At 37.2% G+C, this 22203-nt stretch overlaps 3 protein-coding genes across 4 annotated transcripts; all 3 read left to right on the top strand.

The window, feature by feature from the left end:
• The first annotated feature begins 784 nt into the window (after nt 1–784).
• LOC100175311 (glucose dehydrogenase [FAD, quinone]-like) lies at nt 785–10433 on the top strand. Its single transcript, XM_026836400.1, has 13 exons — nt 785–1038; nt 1344–1404; nt 1660–1807; nt 2130–2406; nt 2467–2587; nt 2733–2958; nt 3705–3821; nt 4128–4234; nt 4292–4379; nt 4687–4879; nt 5168–5273; nt 5469–5588; nt 10112–10433. The coding sequence occupies exons 1-13, from the start codon at nt 819–821 to the stop codon at nt 10245–10247; spliced, it is 1920 nt and encodes a 639-aa protein (XP_026692201.1). The 5' UTR covers nt 785–818; the 3' UTR covers nt 10248–10433.
• On the top strand, nt 5946–22195 carry LOC104266105 (glucose dehydrogenase [FAD, quinone]-like). Of its 2 annotated transcripts, none has more exons than XM_026836401.1 (13): nt 5946–6318; nt 18024–18084; nt 18317–18464; nt 18723–18999; nt 19194–19317; nt 19714–19939; nt 19993–20103; nt 20268–20374; nt 20555–20642; nt 20712–20904; nt 21160–21265; nt 21321–21440; nt 21715–22195. In XM_026836401.1, the coding sequence occupies exons 1-13, from the start codon at nt 6189–6191 to the stop codon at nt 21848–21850; spliced, it is 1827 nt and encodes a 608-aa protein (XP_026692202.1). In that variant the 5' UTR covers nt 5946–6188; the 3' UTR covers nt 21851–22195. The 2 variants fall into 2 exon arrangements, with proteins under 2 accessions (XP_026692202.1, XP_026692203.1); XM_026836402.1 differs by lacking the exon at nt 5946–6318 and adding an exon at nt 17368–17583.
• LOC113474620 (glucose dehydrogenase [FAD, quinone]-like) lies at nt 12061–17014 on the top strand. Its single transcript, XM_026836403.1, has 13 exons — nt 12061–12227; nt 12376–12436; nt 12773–12920; nt 13169–13445; nt 13657–13780; nt 14298–14523; nt 14827–14943; nt 15005–15111; nt 15183–15270; nt 15790–15982; nt 16148–16250; nt 16443–16562; nt 16764–17014. Exons 1-13 carry the CDS (start codon nt 12113–12115, stop codon nt 16897–16899), a joined length of 1815 nt encoding a protein of 604 aa, XP_026692204.1. The 5' UTR covers nt 12061–12112; the 3' UTR covers nt 16900–17014.
• Nucleotides 22196–22203: the final 8 nt, after the last annotated feature.

Below are 22203 nucleotides of genomic sequence, written 5' to 3'. Positions count from 1 at the left end.
TTTTCTCGTCTTGAGATCAGCTGAGCAAAAAGAGCTTGTTCTATTCACATACCATTTAAAAAATGCGCAATTGCTGTCAGTATAAGGTCCATCATTTACACTGCTTGCTATTTCCCATTTGGCGCAAGAAAATACGACAGCAAAACGCAAAACAAATACGACAAGGATTGCAAAGCCTCCAACTAAAACCATATCCGCCTAATGAGTATGTTGAAGCACTTCTAACATCTAATATCGTTAAATGTTGTGAGTTTGTTTATATGTGTACTGGTGTATCAACACTATATGCATAAATAGTCTAGTGTGTCTAATTTTGTGCATATTTGCTTGGATAATGTTAAAAATCACACAGCGTAGGAATGTCACATGTGGCAACATACGCAATAACAACCAACCAAAATAGAAACACGATTTCGTGCAATAATGCAGCACGGTTAACGTTTTGAGTTCTACTTGCACGTACTTTGCGGTTTAATAAATCACAGGTTCTGGACATTTTTTCTTTGCGTGCTGAATAAATGATAGGCGTACAGAACGTTTATCTGCTAGACGACGAAGTTGTTTCACGTCAGATTGTTGCTGGCAGCGGCCTTCAACGTCTTTTGTTTGTATTGTTTGCCAGCAGATACAGCAACCTGGACAATGTTTCTTTCTGCATATAATGGGGTTTAAAAGTTTTGTTAACTTCGTTCTTTGAAAAAAACATATTGTTTGTTTTTCTTAATTCGTTAACTTCGTTTGAGGCCATTTTGATATTGGGAGTTGATAAATTAGGCATGCTCGCGCATTAAGGTGCACGTGCGGCCGATTAATCGTTAATGATTGATAGAGTATGTCCACCTACGGCAAACACTCCCTCCGGCTATTATGAACAAGTTTGCCTATTTTTCCGGTCAAAAGGGCAAAGAAGCATCTGTTATAAAATGCTCAAGCAGTTTTTATTAATATGTGTAGTTGCTGCATTTTTGCCACGATTTCTGACTTGGTATTATTCTGTTACCATCAACCAACCAGATGAAGAGTACGATTTCATAATCGGTAAGAAACAGTCAGACTTAGATGTATAGTGTATATATCTTGCCACGTGTAGCACAGAACGTTGTTTTAGTTCATACAAATGTCAGACAGTGCCTTACCCCGATGAAACCAACTTGAATAGGACGTCGTAACTCTGGTTCTTTAAAAACACCATTAAATTTTCCAAAAATGCTTTATCAAACCAGTCAAAAGTTTCTGAATGTTTGAGTTGCTAAGCTACCAGTTCTTTCTAGAGCCTAAAGCCAGCGCATCACGGTGATAGTTTAGCTTCATATTCAAGGTTTCCATTTGTGTTTTATATACAGTTGGTGCCGGCACGACCGGAAATGTGATCGCAAACCGACTTACTGAATCTTCAAACGTAAGGTATGTATATTTGTCTTACTCTTGTGTATATGAGGTGCTATAAAGCGAAGATTGCTCTATGACTTTGGATTAAGGACAAATTTGATCGTCCTATTTGATAATAAACAATGACTATTTACAAAATTATATACCCACATCTTCACGATTTCAAAAGAGCGTTGTTAATTACTAAGAACACAGTTATGAAACGTGGGATATTATGTGCTGACGGTATCTATCTTATCCCGCATTACTATATACATTATTAAACTGCAGAGTTTTAGTAGTGGAAGCCGGAGACGATGCGTACCCAAACCCTCTCTTGTCCATTCCACTGTTGGTCCCATTCCTGCAGCAAACGTCCACAGACTGGATGTACAGAAGCGAACCGCAACAACATGCTTGCAAAAAACACGGCGACAGGGTATGTGGTTAATTCCATGTAAAATTTATTAACAAACTAATTGTGCTTCTGAAATGTTTAGCCATTTAATTTGGTCGAGTGTGGATTTCAAGCTATACTACTTGGTAATGTCAAATACGTCAGAAAAGAATTAAAATATAGTGTGGACATAGTGGAGTATGCAAGTTTACGCTCTACACTATAGTTTAAAACGATGTACAACGACAAGTCAAAGTCAAGGACATCTCTTTCTGACAAATAAACACTTCGATAACCAAAGCTTCAAAGTCATATACAGGTTGCATTTACCAGGGTGGAAATAATAAGTTTTGATATTTTATAGGTCAGTTTGTGGCCGAGGGGTAAAGTGATTGGGGGTTCAAGTTGTTACAATTATATGATGTACGTTCGTGGGGACAAACACGATTATGATGAATGGGCAGCAGAGGGCGCTATTGGGTGGGATTACAAGAATATTCTCCCTTTCTTTAAAAAGTCACAAAATGTTGGAGACCCGGAATTATCAAAGGAATACCACGGGACCAAAGGTTTTATAAACACAGGATATTCCTACACCTCGCCTATGGCAGAAACGTTTATAAAGGCGGGACAGAAGATCGGTTAGTAATTCAGAATACAACAAACGTTAGGCAATATGTTTTAATCTTGTAACTTTCCAGGGTACGAAAGTGGAGACTACAACGCAGAAAACACGATAGGCTTTCATCGTCTGCAATCCTCAATACATAAAGGGTTGCGTCAGAGTTCGAACGAATACCTGGGTTCAATCGTTCAAGAGAGGTACACCACCACAGATGATAATTTTACTTAGTTTCGAATACAAAAGCTAGATCAGCTAAAGAAACATAAGCATGAATGCAGAATGCGTTTAAAATACTTTACTGTACCAATTGCCTAATAATATTAGACTTCGTATTCTTTTCAGATCTGATCGACTGCACATTGTCGGCCGTGCTCACGTGCGCCAGATAGTGTTCGAAGATGGGGAGGACGGAAGAAAGCGAGCATCGGGAGTAATCTACGTCAGAGATGACGTAGAGGTGAAAGTTAGAGCAAGGAAGGAAGTTATAGTGAGCGGGGGTGCTGTGGGAAGTCCACAACTTCTCATGTTATCAGGGATTGGACCCAAACAACATCTTAACGATATGGGGGTACGATGGTTTATAACTGTATTCACCCTGTATAAACGTAAAGATGTGTGTAAAGATTTGATGGACGTATACTGTTATTAAGGTATTCAATGCCAACTTTGAATGAATGAATGGGACTTACTTTATCCTCGCGTGACCGGAAAACGACAGCATTTACAACACGGGTGTTCGTACACCTCGTGCCAGCTTACGAGTTACCCTGTATGTTATTTTATGGATGATTATTTTGTGGGGATGTTCTCGTTGTTCTTAATTATGTACGGTGATAATTTAGACAAACCATTATTGTCCACTGGGTTGGAGAAATTGGCGTTAAGCGTCTTGCCCAAGGTAGTAGCATATACACCCATAGTATAAGCATAGTAGCAGTGACGAGCCTTGAATTCATTATCTCTAGGTTACAGGCAGGCGCGCTAACCACTTTGCCACGGCGACGGAACCGAACTTTAAAAAGTCTGTTCCGTTTTGTCGCTATATAGTAGGATAGGGGGAGTATTTTCACGTCCAATTTGGTGGTAAACAAAGAGCATTCGGAGAAATATAAAACCGTATCCTCACGATTACCATATACTGTGGATAATTGTTTAAAACACGATCAGGATATTTGGATATCATGTGATAAAAGTGTCCCTTCTTCCCCAACCCTACACTATATCATGTATTTTTGTTAGTTTCCTTTTCCTTTTTATATTCTTTGTTGCCGTAATCGAAGAGTTAAATAAAATGCATTGTTATTATACTTGCAGATAAAACTTGTTGCCGACCTGCCCGGCGTTGGACAAAACATGCAAGATCACGTCATGGCAATGGCTCCTTTCTATGGCAGTAAGATTCCATCGAAATCGACAATCAATGATTTTACGGTAAATATTTTGCAACATTGCCCAATATTTAACTGTTAATTTGCATGAATCTGGCTCATGTGCTCATACAGTTTGATTCTCGTAACGAATTAACAGCCAGGTTCAAGTGCTATGAAATGGAAAAAATCAAGTCCGACGAAATCCATTACATGACATATATACCACCTAAAATGGCATCAACAGTTTTTATTGAATAGAATCTGTCTAGTATTACATTTTTTCGTTTGTTAAATTATGACTGACGTAATTTTGGTTTAGATATAGTTCTTCTACAAACATGCTTAGGTACCTCTCTGTTTTTATTAGCTGTTTACTGGACTCCCAGATTACTTAATGGGAAATGAAGGACCAATAGCGACATCTGGAATCGACGCTACTGCTTTCATTCGATCCCCAATCACCAAGCGAAAAAGGTAACCAAAAAAAACAAAAATGTTCCTTTTAAAGTTTTAAATTTCAATTTTTCAAAGTCCGGATGTACAGTTCATACAACAATCGGCAGAATGGTCAACTCTAGGTTCCAGTTTAAATCAAAAGATAGTAAACATTGGAGAGCAAGTATGTATGTTCTTTTCAGAGTTTTAAATAACGGGTTGTCAAAAGATTTACCTCTACGTAGCAACCCAAGCGATGACGGGCCCCCTGTTTGAAAACTACTGCTGACGTAATTTATTTCTATATAATTATACCATTAATAACCGAAGAGACAGCAAAATATCCGCCAAAAGGCCGAAACAAAAAATCTAACAAAGTTATTAGGATATACTGTACTATAAATATCTCGCTGTAGTTATATTGTGCCCAAAGAGACACAGGGGCAACCGGGCATGTTAAACAAGATAAAAGATCATGTTTTGCATTCCAGGTCATGGAAAAAATGTACGAAACCGCTAATGTTCGGGGCAGCAGAATTATTTACAACTTTGTTATATACAACGTACTCTTAAGACCCCGAAGCGTAGGAGAAATCAAACTACGAACAAACAGTTACAAAGACCATCCTATCATTCAACCGAACTACTTGTCTAATCAAACAGATGTAGATACTATGATTGAAGGTTGGTCGACACGAATTGCATTAGACATGAGTTGAAGCAATGATCAACGCAATTACATAGTGATAGCTTGATAGTTATATTGGATGCCGATTTTACTGTTTTGTGCCCACACCTCTTTTACCGGTTAAATCCGTTTATACTTTTTATCCATTAATGCCTATTCCCTCTGGTAATAAAGCCTGTATATCTTAACTGTATTCATATATACTTATATTCCCTTTCATTATGAAGTCTGTATACCCCAAATGTATATACTTCTTTGGATTTTAAAGCGCTTTTCTCTTAAAGGGTACAAGGTTCTAGAAAAGTTGGAACAGACAAAGCATTTCGAAGACATTGAAGCGAAGATGGATTTTTCAGCCATGGGTTGTGGAGATGCAACAGAACCACCAAGGTTTACTATATACCAAGCGTATTCTATATTTAAAACTAACTTGCTTCTTTGAGTAAACGATTTAAAACATGGCACGATGGGCAGTATAATTAAAAAATGATCTTGACAAAAGTAATCGTACAAAACTTCATACAAGTTAATAAGGAAACTTTATTTCGGATTGCACAGTGGTTAATATAAGCGTTATTTCTGCAGATCAGCGGAGTTTTACGAGTGTGTAATCCGGGCGATTACATTGAATGTATATCATGCAGTTGGAACAGCGAAGATAGGAGCTCCGGATGACGTCATGGCGGTGGTGAATCCCCGATTACGGTATTCATAGATTTGGATGCAAATAGAAAAGAAGTAATTTTGATTATTTACAGAGTTTATAAAGTGGGTGGGTTGCGAGTGGCGGATGCTTCAGTAATGCCAAGTATTCCATCAGCAAACACACAAGCTGCGTGTTACATGATCGGGGAGAAAGCAGCTGATATGATCAAGGAAGACTGGAAGCTTTAACTAACACGAGGCAGAGAATATGAACCACTTGTTAAATGTTGTAGCCTGTTTATTATATCTACTTCAATCCTGTTTAAAATACATCAAACCCTTGCGTTCTTTCGCGTATTATTGCAGTATTTTCCTTGTTGTACTCAAGAATTTACTCGCTTTAATTTAAATATAAAAATCTTTTTAATAAATTACCAAAAAAAACGGTAAAAGTTATCGATGTTTCGTCTAAAAAAAGAATTTAATTAATGAGAAAACGTGCAAACTTTGTAGCGTTTTACCCTTGCAGCGTCTATACATATAGCTCAGTAAGACTTTACTCTTGGCAGCAAGTTGGCAAACGACCTTAAAAGCGCATGAATGATTAACTAGTACGTGGTCTGGTTGGTGTTCAACCAAGTGTACCCGCTGGCCGCTATAATGTATATGTCCGCAATGTTGAAGCACGTAGCAATAATTTGTACATGCGCTTATCTTCTGCCTTACTTTCTTCGATGGTATTACTCGATAACGATTGACCAGCCAGACGAAGAATACGATTTCATAATAGGTTAGTATATGTGATGGGCCAAGAACTTTGGAAGTTTTATGTTGTCAATAAGAATGCCAAAGTTGACTTCATGACTTTGCAGCAGATGTATGCTTGTAATAAATTAACTACTAAAAGTGTGCTGTGGAAACTAGTTTGTAGCTTTCATATATATAGGGTTCCGAGGGTTTTCTTGGTTTTTTTAGGTAAACAAAGTTACTTTACAGTCGGGGCTGGCACGGCCGGAAATGTGATCGCAAACAGATTGACAGAATCGCCAAAGGCAAAGTAAGATGTTCTGCTAGTATGCCACTACCTATTCAAGGTTGTAAATATGTAAATCAAACACCATCGCGATTACTAGAAGTTTGTAAGGACTACTGCCCCTATGACAAAATGCGTGTGTGCTGAGCACTTAGATATAAAATTTACATAAATAAAACAGAGACCTGCATGCTCAACCATGTTAACTTTGTTCCACAGAGTTCTAGTGCTAGAAGCAGGGGACAACGATGCGCCGAGTTTATTCATTTCAGTTCCGCTTTTTGCGCCGTTCCTGCAAAGATCGAAACGGGATTGGCAGTATCGAACCGAGCCACAGAAAAAGGCTTGCCTTCTCTTGAAGGATAACGTATGTAGAGTACCATAGATCAACTTTAACGTATATTTATGTACTGTGTTGTACTGTTGGTCTTCACGGGCCAGAAAAATATTTGTTAGCAAATCTTTTTGGCATGCCCGTTTTTTCCTCATTGTGTATAGCATGGTAGGGAAAAACGAGGCACCTTAAGAATGTAATATTTAATTATCCTGACCATGGTTTAAACAATTAACAACGGCCTATGCTATGACAGTCGTGAGGATACAGTTTTGCAACTCGTTGTAACTGTTTTTTGTTTAATACCAAATTAGACGAGAAAATAGAATGAAAATATGTTCTATCTTTCCCCACTCTCCCATATCTCTTCACTTGGTATTAGGTAAACTTGTGGCCTCGTGGAAAAGTCATTGGAGGCTCGAGTACGATGAACTACTTGTGGTATGTTCGAGGTGGTAAAGACGACTTTGATTGGTGGGAAAAATCGGGAGCGACTGGCTGGAGTTATAAAGATGTGTTGCCGTACTTTAAGAAGTCTGAACAAGCTATGGATAAAAATATGACGGCAGATTTTCACGGCACCGATGGATACTTAAAGACTTCGTATCCTTATAGCTCTGAGTTGGGAAACATAATGCTGAAAGCTGGAGAAGAACTAGGTGCGTTTGACTTCATAATAGAAAAAGTAAACTGCAATGAACAATGCGACCCACCCTTGGTTGAGGTCTTATAAACTGGTAATGTGTACAGCAATAAGTGAAAAAGTAAACGAAAAGTAACATTTTTATCCTGCTTTAACACTATATGTGCAAACTATATTTATACTTCACTAATATTACTTCAGGTCAAAAAAACATTTGTTTTGTATAAAAGGGACTGAAGTTGAGCACATGCTACTAATTGATCAGCATCTAATAAAGGTTTAAGGACGAGGCCTTTACTAAAATGTTTTTGGCATTCCAGGATACCAACACACCGACTACAACGCTGGTGATATGGTTGGTTTCCATCTCGCCCAACAGACTGTGTACAACGGACAACGAATAACATCAGCATCTAGTTTCTTGAGACCAATTATAAAAGAGAGGTAAGAATATATAAAAAAACATACTATAGTAGATGGTCTTGTAAATCAAAGAACATGAATTCGCAATGCAAGTTCAAAGCAACGATATACATAAGTCTACCCATTTGCTAAAAAATAAATCAAAGCGTTCCACCCCCTTGTGTAATGTTAATGTGCAAAATAAGATTCTCTGAAGTACCATTTGTTCAGACGGAAACGTCTTCACATTGTTGGTCGTGCTTACGTGCGCCAGATAGTGTTCGAAGAGGGAGAGGACGGAAGGAAGCGAGCATCGGGAGTAATCTATGTCAGAGATGACGTAGAGGTGAAAGTTAGAGCAAGGAAGGAAGTTATAGTGAGCGGGGGTGCTGTGGGAAGTCCACAACTTCTCATGTTATCAGGGATTGGACCTAAACAACATCTCAAAGATATGGGGGTAAGGTATAGAACATTTAATGCAACCGATCCACAAATACTTAACGAACAATACAGTGTTGTTATATAAGTGTTAAAATAATAATAATTCTATATATGCTTTGTTCTACAGATACCATCAGTAGCCGATCTCAAGGGGGTGGGTCAGAATTTGAAGGACCATGTTTATGTTCCTGCCACCATCCATGCTACCAATCTAACCGATGGAATCTCTGTCAACGACAACACTGTAACGTTTTTCGACTTTATCAAATGTCAATTTAATTGTTTGAACCAAATTTCAGCTTTTTAAAACCGCCTTTGAATACCTGCTGAGAGGCACGGGTCCTTTAGGTTACGCTGGACCAGAGGCGCAAGCGATGATAAGGTCTTCTCATGCTAAAACTAAAAGGTATATCGTTTATACGCGTTCATCCTTTAAAAGGTGTTTATGGGTAATATATATTCAGTCCAGATATATAACTTATCTTGTTATCAGCGGAATGGACCATGGCCAACATTGAGACAAACCAAAACAACTTAAACCACAAACAAGAAGTGAGTGGCTGAATATATCTGAACTTGAGAATATTGATTGCACTTGTATTCTATATACGGCATTACTATATATATATATCAGTTCTATCTCATAAAAAAATGGCAGCACAATCGCATCGGGTAAGTGTTTTGAGTATTACAACTAGGTTCTATAAAGGTAAAATATGGTAAGGCGTTACCTATAACTTGCATATATTTAAAGATAGTTCCGATATCTTTAGCTATAGATGTTTTAAACTACTTTCAGTACGTATAGACCGTTTGCGTCAGTGGGGAGAAGAACACGACACAAAAACTCTATCAAAATTTTTGATATTCAACGGGGTTTTGAACCCAACCAGTGTAGGTTACATAAAGCTTCGTTCCAGCAACTATTTAGATCACCCTGTAATCCAACCAAACTATTTGTCCAACCAGAAAGATGTAGAAATTAAGATTGAGGGTATGTGGTATAATCATCATTGCTTTTATAAGCATATTTTAGCACAGAGCGTGTTTAACTGCCGTGCTGGTAATTTATTTTCTTGGACGTTTTATTTTAAAGACGTCAGTGTATTTATAGCGATAAAAATGATTTATGTGTTTCTATCTTAATTTTATTTAAAGGTTTTAGATTACTTGAGAAACTTGAGAATACAAAGCCTTTTAAAGAGATTGGAGCGAAGATGGAGCTGAGTGCGCTGAACTGTGGAGACGAACCCCAGTCCCCAAGGTGAGCTATGAGAAGAAAACGAATACGCAGCAATTATTATAGTACAAAGAGGCTTGTATCAGACATGCTGGTCATCGTATTGGTGCTACGTATTTGTTACCATTGGTTTTCGCTATACGTATTGGTGCATATATAAGTGCTATGGTATCCAATGTAATTGGAAACTTATAGGGAAGTTTAGTTTAATGACATTGCCTACGATGTAGATAATGGCAAACGAGGCCACGGTGTATAATGATTGGGATTCTTTACGCCATGGGACGCAAACAATAATATGTTTTAACATCTTCCAGAAGCGACAAGTTTTACGAATGCATGGTGAGAGCAATAACAGGAACAAGTTATCATCCAGTTGGAACAGCGAAGATAGGAGAACCTAGTGACGTCATGGCGGTGGTGGATCCCCGATTACGGTACTTAGATTTGGATGCAATGGGGCATGAAAGTGATTTAAATATCGTTACAGAGTTTATAAAGTGGAGGGTTTACGGGTGGCGGATGCTTCAGTAATGCCAAGTATTCCATCAGCAAACACGCAAGCTGCGTGTTACATGATCGGGGAGAAAGCAGCCGATATGATCAAAGAAGATTGGAAGCTTTAAACTTTAAGTGCTTTTTACAAAATGTCATTGCTACACAAGGACAACCTTGCATCATTACCGTGAAGTTGGGTGTTTTTTGAAGCAATATACACTTTCTTACTCTATAATTGAATTAAACTTGTAAAATTTTAAAGTATGTTTGATTAAATTAATCGTTAATTAAACGCAATAACTATGCGGTTTTAATTTTGACCATTTAAAATTAACAAACTTAGGGTACAGTGGGAGAAGATGGGACATCTATACTCATTCTATTTTCTCGTCCCTTTTGGTAGTAAACAAAAAAATCAAAAAATTATAAAACCGTATCCCCACATAGACCTTTGTTAATTGTTTAAAACACGATCAGGATTTTGGAATATTATGTGCTAAAGGTGTCCCATCTCCCCCCACCCTTCTATACATTAGGATTCGAGTTTAGTCTAAATGTAGGAGATATAGAGAATGCGAAAAAAAGAGTTGCAAATAACGACAACAAGGATAACTCTTCCACGAAAAATGTTCTACACGGCTATTACGTGCCCAATAACTATATTTAGCGTTCGTAAGGCAATTAAAATGGGGGAAGATAGGACACTTAAGCACATATTGCCAAATATTTCCAATATCAAAATAGATGACGTTTTTTGGGTAATACCACTAATTAGTACTATCATTCCTCTATTAATTGACACCAATTAAATAAAATATAATAAAACACACGAGGAGTTATTTAACTATCCGCACAACAAGTGAAATTTTCCAAATTCGAAAAAACACGGGATAAGATGGGACAGTTTAAATTCATTGTTAATTTTGATTAATAAATGTATTTATAAATAGGAATATACGTAAATAACACGAAATAATACTGTACGCTTTAAAAATTAGGTCTAAAGACTCTTTTTTTGTCCTACTGCTATATTGTTTAACATGTTACCTATACATTATATTATTGCATAACAATTGATATTGTTTGAATGACAATGGGTAATGTTCGAATTTCAATGGATAAATATTGTATCCTACAAATGTATATGAACTTGTAATAACAGAAAATTGATTATAACTTTTGATAAAGTTTTTATTTTTGCTACAAATTGGGTATTACTACTTTGTTTTTGGCACAAGCCACTTCTCATAAATTATCACCAATGGCAAATGACCAAATTTCGAATATATTTTCAAAATATTATCTTTTTATTATATCAGTATCTTATAGTTGAAAAACCCCTGAGGTATAAATTACTAAATTAAAAGCAAATCTTTCAAAGTTTGGCAATGAAAACATACAAAACTACAATATGGGGGAAGATGGGTCTCTAAATTGAAATATAATTACATTAGCAGTATTCTACAACTTGTAGTTAACCTACCGAGTTTAACAGGCTGTGCTAGTTTCTTTGCCATGTAAACGTCGTATATATAACGTTAAACCGAAGTTTTTTGTTGTTTTTATCTCAAATTAAAGTCATATTGACCCCTGCCTATTTTCTTTTATTTCTGTTTTTTTATAATATTCTGTTTTCTATTTTACATATAATTTATAAACAGTAATCAGGGTTTTATAAAGTCGTGATAATACTGTCGAATAATTCTGTAACCTTATTTTCCTGATTATCATTAAATGGGGGTCCGTAAAAAGAAAATTAAAAAAAAGTCTCGTCTTACAAAGGTGTCCCACCTTCCCCCACCCTACTATATCTATGTTACACTCGCGTCAAATACATTTGGTAAAAGCTGCTTAACGAGAGAGCCACCACTACGAGTAAACACAAGAGTATATGTCTCGCGGCAGGTGAGACATTAGGTTTAGAAATGATTAATCAAGTACAAACTGTGTTCATTCATGTGTGCCACTAGACCGCTTATAAAGTACGGCAGTTATGTTGAAGCACGTAGCAATAATTTGTGCATGCGCTTATCTTCTGCCTTACTTTCTTCGATGGTATTACTCGATAACGATTGACCAGCCAGATGAGGAATATGACTTCATAATAGGTGAATGTGTTCGTGTGTTTATATTACAAGTTGCTATTTCTTGACTAACTTGAAGTTGCCGACATGCAAGAATTGCAATGTAGTTACGTAGCCCACAATTACAAGCTATATGTGTTTGGTTTTTTAAATAAACAAAGTTACTTTGCAGTCGGGGCTGGTACGGCAGGGAATGTGATCGCAAACCGATTAACAGAATCGCATAAAACCAAGTAAGACAATCCGTGTGTATATGAGCGACAATATGTATACATAGCTTATACTTGTAGAACTGTCGCGTTTCGTAGAGTTGTAGTATAAGTACAGCTTAGTTGACAAATTAGGTTCGAAACGACGCAAATACAGTAAAGAAAGACAACAGCACTGGCACTTCGAAATGTCACAAAGAAATACAATAAGAACTGTGTTTGAATATATATGCCTGGAAGTAATTTTATATAACCTTACATCCATAAATTTAATCAGTAAAAATTAAAATATTCTAGAGTTAAAATTAATTTCTGGTGACGTGCACATAACTTTGTTTGAAAACAAATTTACTTTTACAGAGTTCTCGTGCTTGAAGCAGGGGACAACGATGCGCCAAACTTATTTATTTCTGTTCCGCTTTTTGCTCCGTTCATGCAAAGATCGAAACAAGACTGGCAATATAGAACAGAGCCCCAAAAACATGGATGTGGTCTATTAAAAGATAACGTGAGTCTAAAAGGAGATTTTATAGTATGTGATAGGTTTTGGTAGGCAATGCATGTTTTGATTCTCTTTTATTGCATATTTTGTAGTATAAGACAGAAAATATGCCTAGAAAGAACGTTGTTAATTGTTAAAAACACGACTATAGGATATTGTATGCTAACGGAATCCATGTTGCCTCACAGTACTATATGTTAGTTGGTAAATTGACAAAAGTTCTTATATGTTGTTTGCAACTATCTTGGTTACAGGTAAGCCTGTGGCCTCAAGGAAAAGTGGTCGGAGGTTCGAGTTGTTTAAATTACTTCTTATATACACGAGGTGCTAAAGACGACTTTGATTCGTGGGAAAAATCGGGAGCGACTGGCTGGAGTTATAAAGATGTGTTGCCGTACTTTAAGAAGTCTGAACAAGCTATGGATAAAAATATGACGGCAGATTTTCACGGCACCGATGGATACTTGAAGACTTCGTATCCTTATAGCTCTGAGTTGGGAAACATAATGTTGAAAGCTGGAGAGGAATTAGGTGTGTTTAAATTTATTACAAAAACGCATTGTATTAATATCCAATTAGGCGAGTAACGTAATGACAAAAAATTGTAAATCAATCAGAATTAAACGTTAAATTTGTATTTAACGTATGATTTTAAAGCCAATATTAATAAGACCTCTTTTTATGTTTTTTTGTAAAATGCTGATGAAGTATATGCTGTGTTCAACATTACTTGACGTTCCAGGGTATGACCACGACGACTACAATGGGAATGATATGATTGGTTCGCATTTGACTCAACAAACCATTTACAACGGACAACGAGTAACATCAGCATCAAGTTTCTTACGACCAGTTATAAAAGAAAGGTGAGATATAAAGTGCAATATATCGGTTTTGCATTAGTGAATTCCTTTTCTAAATATATAAAAATCTTTATAAAAACCAACTGCAATATTATGTGAACCTTGATCCAAGTACTGATATGCTGAACGATTCGTGTTGTATTATAAATCACAAGTGATATAAATACGCGGCAAACTAAAAGAAGTCCAACTCATGGTTTACCAAATCGATATAATTTCATAAGTAACTTACATCACGAGTCTTTCGATGAAATAGAATCTCATAAAATCAACAGCTTTAGGCTATCCACCGCAACTCTATTGGTGAATGAGACTAACGGACGTTATAGGCAAGATCGTATTTTTCTCCCGTTTGGTAGTAAACAAAAAACATTCAACGAATTCTAAAACCGTTAAAAGTGCTCCGTCTTTTCTCATCCCACTATATATGTTATAACTCACAGCCAACATGCTGTAACGATTGTCGTTGTCTCGGCCAGCGAGCATAAAACAAGTTGCATTCATTTATTTATAACCCAAGACGAGAACGTTTGCACATTGTCGGTCGTGCTCACGTGCGCCAGATAGTGTTCGAAGAGGGAGAGGACGGAAGAAAGCGAGCATCGGGAGTAATCTACGTCAGAGATGACCTAGAGGTGAAAGTTAGAGCAAGGAAGGAAGTTATAGTGAGCGGGGGTGCTGTGGGAAGTCCACAACTTCTCATGTTATCAGGGATTGGACCCAAACAACACCTCAGCGATATGGGGGTAGGTTTTGTTCGAAGATTTTTGGCATTGCCAATTAGCTTGTTTTAAGTTTAGAGGTTTTTGCAAATGTTGTACAGATTGTCTGGTAGCTATGTATTTTATGCCGGTTATGTCCTTTCGCGAGGCGCGCCACTGGATCTTAGATTTAGGTTAGAGTTGGCCCATTACCCAAACTCCCAGGAAGCTGCCAAACACAACCGGGTGTTTAAGTCTACTGCTTTACTAAAGATAGCCGATTTCTTTACATGTACTGGTCTGTGGTAAAACGTTCGGTTATGCTTAATTATATTTTTTGCATTACAGATACCAATGGTTGCTGATCTCAAGGGTGTTGGCCAAAATTTAAGAGACCATGTTTATGCCCCTGTTCCCATACATTCACCTAATCTAACCGAGGGCATTGCAATTAACGACAACGCTGTAAGATTTGCGACTTTTTTAACACAACATATATAGTTTTTAGAGTATTTAATACTTTCAGCTTTTTACAACCGCGTTTCAATATCTGCTAAGAGGCACAGGCCCTTTAGGTCACGTTGGTGCGGACGCACAAGTACTAGAAAGGTCTTCGCATGCCAAAACTAGAAGGTATATCATAAACATAAACTATCTGGTTTTATTTTTAAAACTTTAACTGTTGATTCATCATATATATTCAGTCCAGATATACAACTTATCTTGATATCAGCGGAATGGACCATGGCCAACATGGAAATAAACCAGAACAACTTAAACTACAAACAAGAGGTAACCATGCCAATATATTTATGGAAGTGACATAACGCAGTTGTTAGCTACATAAACTTATTTATGCATTTGTAAATTTTCCAGTCTTTTACATCCTTTCAACTTATAGTTTAAGAAAAAGTATAAAAAAAAGTGGTTACGAGGTATGTATAATGGAACGTCCTTCTTATAACAATTTTCGTAGCCCGCCACGCGAGGGATAAACGATCGTTTACATTTATTAAAGAATTCCTGTTTCAATAATAATATGTACAGAGTAGGGGAGAGACGCTTAAGAACATATTGCCCAATATTTCTAAGATAAAATGACATTTTTCTAAGATAAAATGCGAGTTTCAGGTTATACCACGAATTAGTATACTACAATTCTTAAAGGCGTGATAATAGTCTCGAATAATTCTGTAACAATATTTTCCTAATTATCATTAAAAGGTTCTTAAAAATAGAATTTAAAAAGTCTGAGAAAGACTCCTATCTTCCCCACTCTACTATATCTTAAAATTCGAACTATACATTCAGTACGTAGATCGCTTGCGTAAATGGGGAGAAGAACACGACACAAATATTCTCTCAAACTTCTTGATATCCAACGGACTGCTAAAACCTGCAAGTACAGGTTACATAAAGCTTCGTTCCAGCAACTATTTAGATCACCCTGTTATCCAACCAAACTATTTGTCCAACCAGAAAGACGTGGAAATTATGATTGAAGGTATGTGGTATAATGATCATTGCTTTTATAAGCATATTTTAGCACAGGGCGTGTTTAACTGCCGTGCTGGTAATTTATTTTCTTGGACGTTTTATTTTAAAGACGCCAGTGTATTTATAGCGATAAATATTGTTTATGTGTTTCTATCTTAAATTTTATTTCAAGGTTTTAGATTACTTGAGAAACTTGAAAATACAAAGCCTTTTAAAGAGATTGGAGCGAAGATGGAGCTAAGTGCGCTGAACTGCGGTGGAGACGAAACCCAAAGGTGAGGTATGAGATGTAAGTAAGACTGGTCACATCATGAGCTACGAACATGGCAGCATTGGTTTTGAAGTGGGGGGGCAAAGACCGAGGTGCTCGAAAATTACCGATATAATAGAAATTGGGGAGTAAATGTTTGGAATATACACCAATGGCTGTATTTCAAAGGGGGAAAGAAAACTTGTTTGTTTCACAGAAGCGACAAGTTTTACGAATGCGCGGCTAGATCATTAGGTGGAACGGGTTATCATGCAGTTGGAACAGCGAAGATAGGAGCACCTAGTGACGTCATGGCGGTGGTGGATCCCCGATTACGGTAAAGATTTCGGCTTTATGGATAATGTGTACTATTTCATGCTGTAAAAGGGTAAAAGGCGATACTTGTGCCGCGCTAAACCTCACGCATTGCCTCGAGGCTCCAATCGTATAGAATATTACAGGCTTGTGTAGGGAGTCTTTTATGTATATTGTAAACATACCAAATGCGCCTAAAATACAGAGAATTCAAATGTTACAGAGTTTATAAAGTGGGTGGGTTGCGAGTGGCGGATGCTTCAGTAATGCCAAGTATTCCATCAGCAAACACACAAGCTGCGTGTTACATGATCGGGGAGAAAGCAGCCGATATGATCAAGGAAGACTGGGGAATTTAAAACATCAAATGCTTTTTATGTTTATGATCAATCACGGCCTACTAGAGATATCTCTAGTAGGCTTTTTTTTCTCGGAATCTAATAAAGCACTATATCGTAACTGAAACGTGAGATGCATAAATGAATAAACAAAAGCCTCTTATTTATCCGAGCATGTCGTTAACATGAGGCCGTGTTTTTATACAGATCGTTCTTGCTTATTTTATACAGATCGTTCTTGAGCATCGGATTCTTTCTTGTTGGCTAAAATGTAAACACCTTGATATAAGGCACGTGTATAAAGTTTTAATTCATTTTTTTATAATAATACGAAAAAAATGCTCTGCAAAGCTAAATTATATTCTGAACTGGTGAGGTCCTGTATGGCGAGAAAAAAACAACTTTATATCAAGCCTATATTGCCAAGGTTAAGTTGGAAAGCGTGTAAGCGTTAAACTTAGTTTCCAAAGGCAAACAAAGGCGTTCGATGAATGAGTTACTAATTTATTTATACACCGGCGGCAAATACTCTGCACTCTACAGCTTTAATAAACTATAACAGCAGCTGGATATCGCTCGTAGCAGCAGCAATGTTGAAGCACGTAGCAATAATTTGTGCATGCGCTTATCTTCTGCCTTACTTTCTTCGATGGTATTACTCGATAACGATTGACCAGCCAGACGAAGAATACGATTTCATAATAGGTGAGTGATATGACAAATTAATGTATGCGTTGTTTGTTTGTCAATAACATTCCATTTATGTCAGTTTTCACAAACATGCCTTTTCAGTACCTACTACAGTTTTGTGCTAATGATTATGTTCTTCATTATCGTACAGGGCGAGAATATTCAAATAATGTAGGTTGAGATATTTTATCGTCTCATTTGATAGTAAACAAAGAATGTTTACAAAACCATATATTATCCTCACTAATTACATGAGCGTTGTTAATTCTAAATACACGATGTGGAAATATGGAATAAGATATACGCTAAACGTATATCCATGTCAATCCATGGTTCGATTACACCAATTTATAACTTGTCTCAATGTACTAAAGTGAAGCCGTCTGTATTGGTGTTGTTGTATTTACAGTTATAATCTCCGGAAAAATACGTAGTAACCTACCTTAACTTTACAGTTGGTGCCGGAACGGCTGGTAACGTGATTGCAAACAGGCTTACGGAACGACCAAATACAAAGTGAGTGTATTAGAATTTGAAACAAGATGTTTTGGCTTGGGGCTATATAGTGGGCTCGAGTAAAATCTCACGATTCTAAAAGTGGGTTGTGATACGTAAAGCACGATGAAGAAATATTGGATAATATACTATCATGTTGTCCCCACAGTACTATATGGCAGGTTAAACATAAAGCGATCATTTCTAACTTCCAATTACAAATAATATACAATCTAACTGTGTTTATACGCAGAGTACTTTTGTTAGAAGCTGGCGACAACGATGCACCGAATATTTACATATCGGTACCAATGTTGGCACCGTATGTGCAAGGAACAGACGCTGACTGGATGTACAGAACCGAACCACAGAAACATGGATGCAAATTATTGGAAAACAACGTGAGTGATCGTTATAATGCGGCATATTGTATCTTTTATGCACACTACACTTCAGAGTTAATGTGGCTTATACCATGGCCTAAATCTCAGGTCCCGTGGCGTGCCACGCAGTTGGACCTCTTATTATCGTTGGTATTACCATTGTGCTGTACCACTGCCTTTGCTATTTTAGTATAGTTTGAGGTACCTCAGTACCCGGGGCGCCAATATATATTTATTAGTAACATGGTCTCATTTTCACCACGTAACGTTCAAAAGATAAGCTTCTGGCCTCGCGGTAAAGTTCTGGGAGGTTCAAGCTCTATGCATTATATGTGGTATGTTCGAGGTGGTAAAGACGACTTTGATTCGTGGGAAAAATCGGGAGCGACTGGCTGGAGTTATAAAGATGTGTTGCCGTACTTTAAGAAGTCTGAACAAGCTATGCATACAAATATGACAGAAGATTTTCATGGCACCGATGGATACTTAAAGACTTCGTATCCTTATAACTCTGAGTTGGCAAATCTTTTTGTTAAAGCTGGAGAAGAATTAGGTAACTGGGATTACAATTATAGGTTTAAAGCTTTACATTTTGTATGTTCGGGTCTTTTTCGTTTCCCAATTTTGCCGCATACAACGAAAGAAAATCAACGTAACAGGAATGAAGTTTTAAACCACTTTTACACTGTAATCGATTAATGCGAAAATTATTGGTAAAACGATCACAAATACCAAGTATACTTGTAGGTTACGACCACACTGACTACAACGGTGAACGAATGCTCGGCTTTCATTTAGCTCAGCAAACTTTATACAAAGGCAGGAGACAAAGTTCGGCCACAAGTTTCTTACATTCCGTCATAAAAGAAAGGTAAACGTCTTAATTTAAATCGTTTTTCTTTGTTTCTTTTGCTTCATAATACGTAACCGAATTCTGGTGTCACCCACAAAGTTACATATAGTAGAGTGGGGGAAGATGGGACAACTTACCATTCTTTTTTTTCCATTTGGTAGTAAACAAAGAACAATCAAAGAATTAAAACCGCAACCTTCCGACCCCCATAGAGCGCTGTTAATTGTTTAAAACGATCAGGATATTTGAATGTTATGTGCTAAAGGTGTCCCGTCTTCTCCCACTCTACTATATATGTAATAGCTCGTAGGCAGGGACGAGGTATATGAAAGAGAATACCCATGCTGTTACGACGGTCGTTGTCTCGCCCAGCGAGCATAAAAATGGGTGGAATTAATTTATTTATCATACCAGGCGAAATCGTTTACACATTGTCGGTCGTGCTCACGTGCGCCAGATAGTGTTCGAAGAGGGGGAAGACGGAAGAAAGCGAGCATCGGGAGTAATCTACGTCAGAGATGACGTAGAGGTGAAAGTTAGAGCAAGGAAGGAAGTTATAGTGAGCGGGGGTGCTGTGGGAAGTCCACAACTTCTTATGTTATCAGGGATTGGACCCAAACAACATCTCAAAGATACGGGGGTATAAGGAATGCAATACAAGATATTGTATAATTCTAACTGAAAGCGTTACAGATTCCATTGGTAGCTGATCTACCAGGTGTCGGACAAAATATGCAGGACCATGTTCAAGTACCAGCGACTTTTCGAGCTGAAACAGAAGGACTGACTATGGGTGACAAAACGGTAATATGAACTATATTAAGGACAATCTTATAACATATATATATATATATATATATATATATATATATATATATATATATATATATATATGTGGGTTGTAATGTTTTTATTCGAGTTTGAAACTACTACCCCTCAGAATTGTTAGAAAGCAAACTATGTTTCAGTTTTTAAGCTCGGTACTTGAGTATGTTATTGGCAGTACAGGACCGTTGGGCCATACTGGTGCCGATGCTCAAGCCTTGGTAAGGTCAACGATGGCTGAAACAGCAAGGTAAAGTAGTGTGGAAGTAGCCTATTGGTTGGGTCATCTGAGTATTTTTAACCTATTTTCCATGGATTGGCTGTTAATGCAAAATATGACATCTTGTACACCCGTGCTACGTGGGGTTTACCATAATGCTGTACCATGCTTTTCCTCTTCTGCATATTTATCTTTGTGTTTCTCATACAGCCCTGACATTCAATTGGTGCTACTATCTGCAGAATGGACAAGGTCAAACATGAAGCTTTTCAAGAATGTGTTAAATCTAAAGCAAGAGGTAAACTTTAGCTACATTTATTTATCTAACCAGTCAGGTATATTTAATTTAATGTTCTCTTTCTTTTAGTTCGCTGATAGATTGGAGAAATTGGCTGACAAACGCAATACCAATACTTTCAGCAACTTCCTAGTGTACAGTTGTTTATTAAGACCTGTCAGTGTAGGTTACATAAAGCTTCGTTCCAGCAACTATTTAGACCATCCTGTTATTCAACCAAACTATTTATCCAACCAAAAAGACGTGGATGTTTTAATTGAAGGTATAAGTAGGCCTATGGTTTGGATTCAATCGCATGAAACACCAACAACGGGGGTGTGTCGCCTATATGATCAATGCAAAAGTTAGTACATTTAACACAGTGCAGTTTTAGATCAAATGAAGCCGTAGTTTTAATTGACTGTTTACACAAAACAAGAATTTAGAACAGCCGTCATTATGTTCGTCAAATTCCAGTGACAATCTCAGGATAAACAGTTTCATTTCGATGGGTTTGTTTGTAAAAACTATTCTTTAGGTTTTAGATTGATTGAAGATCTTGAAAAAACGGACCAGTTCAAGAAGATTGGAGCTAAAATGGATTTAAGCGCATTAGGCTGTGGCAATGAAACAAGGTCGCCCCGGTAAGCTGCATTTGAATATTTCGAATAAAGGTTGCTTATAAGGTTGGCATTGCAGGAGCGACCAGTTTTACGAATGTATGTCTCGCTCTCTCACGATGACCATATTTCATCCAATTGGAACAGCAAAGATTGGTTCGCTCAGTGACGTCATGGCAGTTGTGGATCCGCGTTTAAGGTAGGTTGGCGTTGTATAAACAATGATCAGGTCTTAGTTTAAGTTGTGAGATGAAGTACTACCTTAACTAGCAATTTTCAAAGGGTTCCAATGTGAGATAGAGTACTACCTTAACTAGCAATTTTTAAAGGGTCCATATATGAGATAAAGTACTACCTCAAATAGCAATTGTCAAAGGTATATTGTACAATATTGTAGGTCTAGGCATATTTTGTAGAAATTAACATACTGCACTCAATGCAGACAAAAAATAACGGATATAATTCTGTTACAGAGTTTATAAAGTGGAGGGTTTACGAGTGGCGGATGCTTCAGTAATGCCAAGTATTCCATCAGCAAACACACAAGCTGCGTGTTACATGATCGGGGAGAAAGCAGCTGATATGATCAAGGAAGACTGGGGAATTTAGGCATAACTTATTTCATTGCTTGCGCCTTTTAAGTAATCTGGAAATAAACAATATTCAAAACAAATATAGTTTTGCCCTTCTCTAACCGTGTAACTTCTTGGCCTGCTTCAGTAAAATATATAATTTTTGTTCAATTCTTTTTCTAACTCTTTGGACTACAGTCTCTCTAAGTCTAGTACAAGATGGCACCTATCCACTAAGATTTCCTGATTAAAAAGTAAAGTAGTTTTATTAAGCTATTGTTCTTTTTAATAAAATATGCTCAGAGGATGGCGTGTGGAATCATTTAGGCTGCGAACAGCATATATTTCAACCCACAACCTATTTCATCATTGCATATACAAAGAGGCGAA

The sequence above is a fragment of the Ciona intestinalis genome, chromosome 10, assembly GCF_000224145.3.
Source record: "Ciona intestinalis chromosome 10, KH, whole genome shotgun sequence".
NCBI classification, from domain to species: domain Eukaryota; kingdom Metazoa; phylum Chordata; class Ascidiacea; order Phlebobranchia; family Cionidae; genus Ciona; species Ciona intestinalis.
The sequence above is the reverse complement of the archived record's forward strand: the minus strand, read 5'-3'. Positions and strand labels throughout refer to the sequence as shown.

Excerpts from the sequence above, each read along its gene's own strand:
- LOC100175311 (XM_026836400.1), top strand. The coding sequence starts at position 819 with ATGATTGATAGAGTATGTCCACCTACGGCAAACACTCCCTCCGGCTAT. Across the intron at positions 3,822-4,127 it reads CGACAATCAATGATTTTACG|CTGTTTACTGGACTCCCAGA; the intron begins GTAAATATTTTG and ends TGTTTTTATTAG. Across the intron at positions 5,274-5,468 it reads GATGCAACAGAACCACCAAG|ATCAGCGGAGTTTTACGAGT; the intron begins GTTTACTATATA and ends TTATTTCTGCAG.
- LOC104266105 (XM_026836401.1), top strand. The coding sequence starts at position 6,189 with ATGTATATGTCCGCAATGTTGAAGCACGTAGCAATAATTTGTACATGC. Across the intron at positions 20,104-20,267 it reads TGACTATGGGTGACAAAACG|TTTTTAAGCTCGGTACTTGA; the intron begins GTAATATGAACT and ends ACTATGTTTCAG. Across the intron at positions 21,441-21,714 it reads GTTGTGGATCCGCGTTTAAG|AGTTTATAAAGTGGAGGGTT; the intron begins GTAGGTTGGCGT and ends ATTCTGTTACAG.
- LOC113474620 (XM_026836403.1), top strand. The coding sequence starts at position 12,113 with ATGTTGAAGCACGTAGCAATAATTTGTGCATGCGCTTATCTTCTGCCT. Across the intron at positions 12,437-12,772 it reads ACAGAATCGCATAAAACCAA|AGTTCTCGTGCTTGAAGCAG; the intron begins GTAAGACAATCC and ends TTACTTTTACAG. Across the intron at positions 16,563-16,763 it reads GTGGTGGATCCCCGATTACG|AGTTTATAAAGTGGGTGGGT; the intron begins GTAAAGATTTCG and ends CAAATGTTACAG.